General features: G+C 49.2%; 1 protein-coding gene across 1 annotated transcript in view; it reads left to right on the forward strand.

Moving 5' to 3' along the window:
* Positions 1-8908, forward strand: part of LOC130107667 (1,25-dihydroxyvitamin D(3) 24-hydroxylase, mitochondrial) — a 9526-nt gene extending 618 nt beyond the window's left edge. The window contains exons 2-12 of the mRNA XM_056274378.1: positions 131-321; positions 471-564; positions 685-778; positions 939-1030; positions 1892-2003; positions 3072-3217; positions 4276-4442; positions 5977-6055; positions 6271-6468; positions 7057-7168; positions 8363-8908. Of these exons, the coding sequence (XP_056130353.1) occupies positions 131-321; positions 471-564; positions 685-778; positions 939-1030; positions 1892-2003; positions 3072-3217; positions 4276-4442; positions 5977-6055; positions 6271-6468; positions 7057-7167 (1284 nt within the window). The 3' untranslated portion in view covers position 7168; positions 8363-8908. The remainder of the gene's footprint in view (positions 1-130; positions 322-470; positions 565-684; positions 779-938; positions 1031-1891; positions 2004-3071; positions 3218-4275; positions 4443-5976; positions 6056-6270; positions 6469-7056; positions 7169-8362) is intronic.
* Positions 8909-11034: the final 2126 nt, after the last annotated feature.

Genomic DNA, 11034 nt, shown 5'->3' on the forward strand with positions numbered 1-11034 from the left:
CACGCAGATTGGTGAGACCGGGTTGATCCACGGGCACGGTTGCGCACATAACCAAACGTGTTTCTGTCCCCCCCCCCCAAAAAAAACGACGAAGGTGGTTATGTTGTGTGTGTTGTGTGTGTCCTCCCAGGTTGATTACCACAAGAAATTCGGCAAGATCTTCCGCATGAAGCTCGGTTCTTTTGAGTCGGTCCACATCGGCTCCCCTTGCCTGCTGGAGGCGCTTTACAGGAAGGAGGGGAACTACCCGCAGAGGCTGGAGATCAAACCCTGGAAAGCATACCGCGACCTGCGGGACGAGGCGTACGGTCTCCTCATCCTGTACGCTCCTTTTTTACGCACGCATTGCTACCGTTCATATTATCGTTGCATTGTGGGGGTGGGGGGTGTGGGGGGTGCGAGGTTTTACTCTGAACGTCCGCTGATGGGGAAGCGCCAACATCCTCACCGACCGCACCGTGTCTTCACAGGGAGGGCAAAGACTGGCAGAGGGTGAGGAGCGCCTTCCAGCAGAAGCTGATGAAGCCCACGGAGGTGGTGAAACTCGACGGCAAAATAAACGAGGTAACGTCCGATTGTCTGTGTACGGGGATAACGCACGAGGCTCTTAATTGTTTTAACGATTAGAGTAATTATTTTGTTAACAGGCTGATGGGTATTGTTTTTTTTTCCCAAAAAAAACAGGTGCTGACAGATTTCGTCTCCAGAGTTGGAAAGATAAACCTGGACGGCAGAATTGAGGACCTGTACTTCGAGCTGAATAAATGGTCGTTCGAGAGTAAGCTAATTAAGCTCTTTTGTTATTCCTGTCGTCTTGGCTCGAGACAACGAAAAACAGCTTATTTTTTCCTCTCTCTCAGAAATCGGCCTTTAAATGTCTTTATGCTGACTTGTTTGTTGTTGTTGTTGTTGTTGTTGTTGTTGTGTTTGTGTTTTAGCCATCTGCTTGGTGCTGTATGACAAGCGGTTCGGGCTGCTGCAGGACAACGTCAACGAGGAGGCGATGAGCTTCATCACGGCTGTCAAGACGGTGAGTAGAGGGCCCCGCGCGACGGCGAGCCGCGCGCGCCGACGAGCCGCGAGCCGCGAGCCGTCCCTAGGTAGACCTGCCTCTGTATAGTGCTGCGTATGGATCGGCCTCCCGATAAGGGGGGTGGCGGCACCATCAGTCGCCTCCCCCCAGGGTGAAAGACGGCTCGGCCGGCTGACTTTCTCCGGAGGCCCCGTATGGAGACGGCGCGTCAGCACGCGGCTCCGCGGGTTCAGCGGGTTCAGCGGCGCGTCTCTTACCTCGGAACAGATGAGCTCCGCTGGGACCAACCGATAAAACCCCCCCGGTCCCCCCGCCGGGCCGATAAACGGTAGAAAGCCGCAACCAGAGCAAGCACGGCAGCGGGGAAACGGTGGATTATACATACTATGTGTTTAGCGTGATTGGGATAATTAGATTTAATGCCTGACTCCTCTCTCTCTCTCTCCCTCTCTCTCCCGCTCTGCCCCCCCTCTCTCCCCCCCGTCGCTTTCTCGCCTGCATGCTACTTGTCCCTCTTTCTTTGGCTCCACTTTGGTTCCCCCCTTCCAACAACCATCCCTGTACCTCTCTTTCTTTTTCTCCCCTTAACCCCCTCTCTGCCCCCCCTCCCTCGCTTTCTCTCTACTTCCCGCCTGCATGCTAATTGTCCCCCTTTCTTCTCCCCCCCCCTTTTTGTCCCCCCTCCGACAACCATCCGTGTACCTCTCTTTCTTTTCTTCCCTTACCCCCCTCTCTGTGCCCCCTCTCTCGCTTTCTCTCTATTTCTCGCCTGCATGCTACTTGTCCCTCTGTCCCCCCCCCCTCCAACAACCATCCATGTACCTCTCTTACCCCTCCCCTTACCCTTCCTCCCTATAGATGATGAGCACATTTGGGATGATGATGGTCACACCGGTGGAGCTTCATAAGAGACTGAACACCAAGACGTGGCAAGACCACACCGCAGCCTGGGACCGTATCTTCAGCACAGGTATAAAACACACACACACACACACACACACACACACACACACACACACACACACACACACACACACACAAGTAAGGCCCTCTTGTAAGCCTTAATAACTACCTGTAAAATAACACACAGACATACACACGCGCGCGCGCACACACACGCACTCACGCATAACTTAATTTTCACTGTCGCGAGGGTCGGTGGGGGGGTGTGGGGGTACTACACTATTGTGTGTGTGACCCACAAACTTTTTTGAGCTAATTTCTAGTCAGGTGAATGCGCGCGCGTGCGCGCGCGTGAGAGCGCGAGAGCGAGAGATAGAATGAGAGAGGGGGGGGAGAGAGAGGGGGGGGAAGAGAGCGAGCAGGGCACATGTTGACCTGGGTGCGTTGGCATTGGTCTCTCTGGGTAAATGAGATCCAGAGCTGTAGTATAAACTGTGTGACCTGGGGGGGGGGGGGGAGTTTCCAAATATTTGTCGTGGCAGGAGGAGGGACTGAATCATCAAGAGGAGGGCATGACTGATGAGCGAGTACTCGGAGTTTGTTGGGCTGTTTACATGGCTTTAATAACCCCCTATACCCTCCAACCCTCTCTCACTCGCCCCCCCCTCGCTCTCTCTCTCTCGCTCTCTCTCTCTCTCTCTCTCTCCCTCTCTCTCTCTCACTCGTCCCCCCCCCCACATACACAAACACACTCACACAGAAGGGCACACATAAACATACACACTTTTACCCCATCTAAACACAGGGTGTACATGTTGTTCTAGTGGACAGATTCACGAGATAAGACAAATCCCAAAATACAGAAAGAGGAACTGGTCATTCCACCTTAAAACAAACTGGGTTGAGAGCTTTGACAGGACCAACACGGTGTGTGAGTGTGTGTGTGTGTGTGTGAGAAAATCTACTTATATTTGATTTTATATTGAAAAAAAAAGGGGTTTTTCGCGTGAGAAACGCAAACTTTGCGTGAGAACCCTCCCATGAATTCGTCGGATCTTCCCTCAGTAAGTGTACTTACATGAAATGCATCAACAATATACAACCATGTATCCTACATCCCTGTCTCCACCCACAGCCAAAGTTTACATCGACAAAAAGTTGAAGAGAAACGCCACCGGAGCTCCGGACGACCTGATCGGGGACATCTACCGCCAGAGTCGCCTGTCGCAGAAGGAGCTGTACGCCGCCATCACAGAACTCCAGATAGGAGGGGTGGAGACGGTACGTGTTGATTTTTAATCCCCTGCAAATCTAATTTGCAATACCAATTTAATCTCTAATCCAGTTCTTCACTCCGTGACGCGTCATTACACACAGCGGCGTCGTAGTGGCGGGGGGGGGCTACCAGGGCCCCAAGGGGAGGGGGGGGACGCGAACCCGGGTCTCCTGCACCACGGGCGACTACGTTAACCAGTCGACCAAAGGGTCCGACACCTTATAACAAAGTCCAAAACCGAGGACCTTGAACTGCCGCAAACCCCGCCCCTCCGCGCACGCGCTCCCGATGGCCTCGCCGTCGCACTTCTGACCCCGATGTAGCCAATTCAAGGGGGGGCAGCCGGGAACCGCCGCAGCTGGGACGCGAACCCGAGCGACTGCGCTAAGCAGTCCACTCCAGGGTCCGACCCGTTAGCCAAGGGCTAGCGAGTCTGGGTACCCGTGGCCGTTACAGTATGATTTTAGAAAGATGCCAGATACCACATATTATCATTGTCATTACCACTGTTGTTGTTGCTGTTGTTATCATTAAGGATGACGTAACAAAAGAATTGTTGCATTCCTCTGGAGGTGAAGAAAGCATCATTCCCATAATCACCAGAATAAACCAAGTGAATCTCTCAAACACGGCCTAACGATACATAGAAGTAAATCAAGTACCGAGAAAAGACGTTCGAGCGAAATACTTCTTTTTACTGTTCCACGGAACCTTCAAGCGCGTCACCTTTCGCCTAGATCCCTTCCAAGAAAGGATAAAAAACAAAACTCTTTTAACTCGCGGAAGGAGAAAAAAAAAAAAAAACAGGTGCCGCGGCGCTCGCGCCTCAGCGGTACAGAATGAGTGCGGACGTAACGGAGGAGCCTTTGAGGAACCTCCGGAACATTCCTGAGCTCCTTTTAGGACCTCACGGTGGAATGCACTTCTAGTAGCTGCCTCGTTAAACGTTGCCTCCCTCCTTTCCCCCTCCCTCTGCCCCCTGTTCTCTCTCTCTGCCCCCTCTCTCTCTCTCTCTCTCTCTGCCCTCTCCTCCACCTCTCGCGCTGTGTTTACATTTCTCCAGACTGCGAACAGCATGCTGTGGGCTATTTTCAACCTGTCGCGTAACCCTGGCGCCCAGAGGAGGCTGCTGGAGGAGATTAGGAGGGAGGTCCCTGACGACCGGGCCCCGTGCGGGGAGCACATCAGGAGTATGCCCTACCTCAAGGCCTGCCTCAAGGAGTCTATGAGGTACGCTTGGTCTACCTTGGGAGGAAAAACAGCCCTGGGAATCTCTCTCGGCAGGTGGCTGCAGTTACACGGGGGGTGTTATTAAGAGGCAGTAAAAACAGCGCTGTCATGCGTAGGTCAGTACAGTATCTCACGCACGTAAGAGTGCCAAACAGACCTCCAGTGAAGCTGAAGCCCCGCCCAGTGGCAGATGTGAGAGGAAAAAGTCGTAAAACCTTTGCAATTTCCCCCCCTTCGCCTTCGCACAAGGTTCAGCTTTGGGGAAGCCTTACCTGTATGACAGAGTTTCTTCTATCGCCACGAATAGCTAATAGTGAGGCAAATCCTCACGCTCTCTTCTGTAAACGTGTTGATACGCAGTGGTTAGCTAAAGCTAGCTTAATCAATACTGAATCAATTAGAAATATCGTGGTACCCATCACTCAGTTGGACTTCTGGCCATAGGAAAACAGGGATGCATATTGGCGAGGATCTCGCGACACGATACGTATCACGATGCAGGGGTTACGGTTCAATATATCGCGAGTTGCAGTTTCATAGGCCTGTGTTCTTTGTGCTTATGCTACTTCCTGTCTCAATTCAAGTTGGTGCATTGGAGTGGAAGAGTCCAATGGCTGAGGCTAGATTACAACACCGGTACCTAGCGGTCGTAGGGTTACACACAACACAAAATGTTTGAACCTTTACATGTAAACAATTAAAGATCGATATAGCGGTTTTGAGAATCGATACAGTATTACAATAATATCGCGATACTCAAGTGTATGGATATTTTCTTACACCCCTATAGGAAAATAAGATAATGATGATAATAAAATCAGACCGGAGCTCTTCTATAAAGAAGATCAAAAATGTTGAAGGCAGGGTGCGACTTATGGAGGGGGGGTCTGGGGGGCTAAGCACCCTTGAAAGACCTTTTTGCTCCCCTAAACGAACATAAATTTATCACAAGCAGAGGCTATGCGTCATATATTTGTCATTTGACTTAGCATTTGACTTAGCATACCCCCCCCTAGAAGACCTGATGTAATTCACATACTAGTTAAAAGTTCCCATGCAGCTTTGCATGAGAAATGACCCAGGATGGACGCAGGAAAAAAAGTCGAAGGCCACAAATTACGTAAATGTGTGTGTGTGCGCATGTTATTAAGTTCCCCAAAGTACCACAGTGATTATGAAACAAAACTCCCACACATGACTGACCCGAACAACAAGCTTCATGAGATATACCGGCATGACCAGCAGTGGCCCCAGCTTAAAACCCGAGCGGTCTAGTCACGTTCGAATCATTTCTCATTGGGCCCATTTACCCCCCTCACCTTTTCCCATGCAGTCACAAGCGGCTCTTACATGTTCCATAAGGCTTACGTCGTGACTCACCCAGGGGAATGTTTATAACCTCTGACAGGAGATTACATCTCGCCTCGAGCCAACTTTTTCATAACCTAACAGTATGAGTAGCTGATCCTAATTGGCTTGGACATGTGTGTCTTTACACGCCGTATTTTCAAGTGCTTTCTCCAAATTCTTGCAGGCTATCGCCGTCTGTTCCGTTCACAAGTCGGACCCTGGACAAAGACACTGTGTTGGGAGATTATGCCATTCCCAAAGGGGTAAGTGGCTTAGCCTCACTTTCTCCGTAGGGCTGACATGAGCAGATTACCTTCACACATCACTTTATATTTGAGTGATCTCTGATTGAGGCGTGTTTGGAAAACCCGTGTTCTGTATGAGGATGTGGAAAAGAGCAACTACATCCATAGCTGTCCATGGTATCGTGTGGATGAACATTAATTTGATTAGTTCTTTTGTTCCTCCCTGTGAACAGACAGTGCTAATGATCAACAGCCATGCTCTGGGCTCCAACGAAGAGTACTTTGACGATGGGAAGCAGTTCAAGCCGGAGCGCTGGCTACGGGAGAACAGCACCATCAACCCCTTTGCCTATGTTCCCTTCGGCATCGGAAAGAGGATGTGCATTGGCCGGAGGCTGGCGGAGCTGCAGCTGCAGTTGGCGTTGTGCTGGGTAGGCCTGGACCTGACTGTTTAATGGCTGTTTAATGATGTGCTTCATAGTTTAGATGGCTTAACGCAAATTCCGACATGTCGTTGGGTGATAGGTTGCCCATGTAACCTAAAAGTTCAGGGTTACTTGGTCGGGCGTCCCTACAGACACAATTGACCATGTGGGAAGCCGGATGTGGGTATGTGCTCTAGTCACTGCACTAGCGCCTCCTTGGTCGTTTTGGGGCGCCTGTTCGGGGGTGGAACTGGGGGGGAATAGCGCGATCTTCCCACCCGCTACGTCCCCCTGGTGAAACCCCTCACTGTCAGGTGAAAAGAAGCGGCTGGCGACTCCACATGTATCGGAGGAGGCATGTGGTAGTCTGCAGCCCTCCCCGGATCGGCAGAGGGGGTGGAGCAGTGACCGGGAAGGCCCAGAATAGAGGGTTAATTGGCCAGATCCAATTGGGGAGAAAAAGGGGGAAATTTTTCAAACAAACAAATAAATAAATTCACAAACTAAAGGCTGTGAATTTGCCAAATGTTTACTTTTGGCGAGCTCCCCCAAGTTGTTTATCTAAACTACAGTTTTTGTCTTTTTGTCTTACAGTTGGTAAGAGATTATGAGATTGTAGCGACGGATAATGAACCGCTTGACGTCATCCATTCCGGACTTTTGGTCCCCAACAGGGAACTACCGGTAGCTTTCATCAGGAGATGAGGTAATGTGAGAGAGCGAGAGAGAGAGAGAGAGAGAGAGAGAGAGAGAGAGAGAGAGAGAGAGAGAGAGAGATTCTGACAAACTGCATGTATTGAGGCTAAATCAGTGTCCTGCCCTTTTCTCGAGAGACATTTGATCCTTTAATTTACTACTCTCGTAGTAGGCTCCAGAATCACACCGACTAGATCTGCACGACCCTTTTATAACAACAAGTCCTCCAACCCATGCGACCACATAGGTCGTTTGTCCTCTAATACGACCCACAGGAGCCTTTCCTAAATTAGCGCCCCTAGCGGCGGCAGGAGATATGCCACAGATAGCTTTCGCCTCTGTGCATTGTGGGTTTTTAAAACAATGTGAGAACAACAGAATATGTAGTCAGTGCGATTTTGTGTTGTTTCGCCGTCTAGTATCGCAAGTAAGATTGCTATTGATAGCATGTTTACCTATGAATAACGTTATAAGAGCTAACTTAACGTTAGCCACAAGTTAGAAAGTCAGCTAGCGTGGACGTTATAGCCGCTATGTGACATTAAACTTTGCTTTTATTAATATTCGTTCTCACTGTAGCTTATGGAAGGAGATGCTTATTGTTACAGGGAAAGTAACGTGTTATAATTACGTAGGACCGCGAGGAAGTGGCTTAAAACGTAAATATGACCCAGTTTACACTTGGTTTTAAATTTATTTTTTTTTGCGATCGGATCACAAGTGGACAGCGCTAAATACAAGTGTAAATGACCACCAAAACGTTTTGTGAACCGGTCACTCAAACCACTTGCCGGGGTGGTCTGGGACACATTTGACCACATATCTTCTATAGTGTTAACGCTAATGCGTCCTTTCGGAGTAACGAAACCTGATCACAAGTGGTCAGCAGGACGCATGTGGAGACGCATGACAGACACAGGTGTAAACGGCGATGTGTCTCGCTTGTGATCCGATCGCCCAAAACGCATTTTAAAACCAAGTGTAAACACGGTCAGGTCGTAATAAACTGCTTGCACAAACGACCTATGGGGGTCGTTTTTTGGTGGAGGAGTCTCTGTTTTTATGGTGTGATGTGAAGATGTGAATTCTTCTGAAACACTTGTGACTCAGTACTAGCTCTTACATGACAAGATATAGACGCTGTACTATGTATAATGTAGTATTCACACTCATGAATACTTCTTGTGCTCTCTCTCCCGACCAGGTTCCATATTCAGCTCTGTTGGACCGAACAACAGGAAGACGATACCTCCGATGCCATATGGCCACCGCTGTCCAGTGACTCCCATACTGCTGCTCTGTAAATAGAAAAGAAGAAGAAGATAGAATGTGCATGTAATCGAGCCAGAAATACCTCAAAAACTACCAACAAATTTTTATTTAAACTACTGCATATGAAAGTTAGTTGTTGACCAAAATGTCAGACGAATTGATTATATTGTACCAAGGCAGCTTCCCTCGCATCTTAACGGAACGGTTTCACCTCAGATACTTTAGTTAAGTACTATACTATGCTATATTTTGTTCCCTTGTTCCGTACGTTATATATATATATATATATATATATATATATATATATATATATATATATATATGTCACAGTTTATATATATATAGGTCACAGTTTAAGTTTATTTTTCATTGTGTATATAATGTGCAATGACGAATATTGTAATAATGTTTATTTTTTTTGCCTAGAGAGAATGTTTTATTCACATAAAAAATAATTAAAAGAAAGTCTTACAACTTGACAGTGTCGTGCTACATTTAGACGCGGGTGCATCACTCGCTGAGGTGGTCTCTGGGCAATTTAGAGTATTTCAGAGCTTCGTGGACACGTGTGATTCCCTTGGGCATATTCTCATTTAGCATTATTTATTCATGTATTGTCTTTACGCATGCTCAGTAATCCAGGCAACACGGCTTGGTGGGGCGTCCCCACAGACACAATTAGCCGTGTCTGCGGGTGGGAAGCCGGATGTGGCTGCACTAGCGCCCACTCTGGTCGTTTTGGGGCGCCTGTTCGCGGGGCAGAACTGGGGGGAATAACCTGATCCTCCCACGCGCTACGTCCCCCTGGCGAAACTCCTCACTGTCAGGTGAAAAGAAGCGGCTGGCGACTCCACGTGTATCGGAGGAGGCATGTGGTAGTCTGCAGCCCTCCCCGGATCGGCAGAGGGGATGGGGCAGCGACCGGGGGGGGGGCGGGATGGAAAGTGGGGTATTTGGCCGCATACAATAGGGGAGAAGAAAAGGCGGGGGATAGGCATGACCATTAAATGCAGTTTCAATGGCCATGTGTACTATTCACAGAGGATTTGGGAATAGCTGCACTCACAGCATTGTAAAATGGTGGCAGATGTACTCTTAGGTCCATCATTTATTAACTTGTCATTTCCAAGAATATTACTGAACTCAATCAAACATGGTCAGCCTGTGCATTATTATATCTCGATGCCAAGTGCTGTGAGAGATAAAGTGACCTGATTTCCAGTAACGCTAGTTTGCTCTGAGTCGTATGACATGTGCGCAGTATCTATATGGAAAGACGATGGTAAGGACTCTACTCTTTCACGGGCTCTCAACCGTTGTAGTTCAGCTGGGAGTACCTCTGTCACCCGCCTTAAGATGGCGCACCAGAAATGTAAAAAATAAAATTGAACTTTGGTCACCTTGGTAATTGTTGATTTGGTTACATTAGTAGCCACCTGTTGCTGCCAATGAGCGATATTAACAATCAGATTGAGCCTGTTAACGGTGCCAGAGAGCTCTGTGTGTACTACATCATGTCATGAAGCACGCAGAAATACTTTTTACCAGAAACACGATGATCTGAATGACCAGTAGAGCGATTTAGGGTGCAGAAGAGGGTAGCTGTGTAGAAAGGCCCCAGTTAGCCTTTCTGCATATATAAAGCAAGAGTGTATGTTTGTATGTTCGCTTAAAACTACAGAATTACTCATTGTAGAACAAAAAGAACGGTATGTTTCGAATCAGCACTTTCCAAGGACTGCACAGTTCGAAAAACATTGTAGCGAATTCAGGGGCCGGCCCGGCCGGCCCGTCACAGTCGGGACGCGAACTCGGATCTCCCGCAGCGCGGGCGACAACGTTAACCAGTCGAGTAAAGGGTCCGACTCGTTGGCCTATAGCTAAGCGAGTCTATTTATCCATGCACGTTACACTACCCCCCTCTATCTGGAAGCGCGTCCCCGTGCTTCAGCATATCAACTCCCCATACCCTCACGCCTCTGGGCGCACGCGCTTCCGATGGCCTCACCGTCTCACCATCCCACTTCTGACACCAATGTAGCGAATGGGGGGGGGGGGGCAGCCCGGCCGGACCGTCACAGCCGAGCCCGTGGCTACCGCACCACGGGCGACAATGTTAACCAGTTTTTTATTTTCACGGACCCCTTGCAATTACACCACGGACCACTAGGGGTCCGCGGACCCCCGGTTGAGAAACACTGGACTGAAGGATCCGACCCGTTAGCGAAGGGCTAACGTGTCTACTTATTCATGTACGTTACACTACCCCCCCCCCCCCCGGGATAGGGCGTCCCGGCCGGACCGTCACAGCCGAGGATCCCACTTCTGACACCAATATGGCGTTAGGGGGGCAGCCCAGGGACCGTCGCCACAGGCGGGACGCGAACCCATATCTTCTGCATCTCGAGCGACAACGTTAACCAGTCGACTAAAGGGTCCAACCCGTTAGCCAACGGCTATCGAACGTATTCATCCGTGTGATCGTTACAATATTTCAAAAACCAAGTAAAAAAAATGGATTTATTTGCGAAAGAGGCCTTCCAACGATGCTTTGTGGAGACTTCCGGCAAATCCTTCCAGTGGTCAAGGGAGGCACTGCACCTA

Source organism: Lampris incognitus, chromosome 2 (assembly GCF_029633865.1).
Source record: "Lampris incognitus isolate fLamInc1 chromosome 2, fLamInc1.hap2, whole genome shotgun sequence".
NCBI classification, from domain to species: domain Eukaryota; kingdom Metazoa; phylum Chordata; class Actinopteri; order Lampriformes; family Lampridae; genus Lampris; species Lampris incognitus.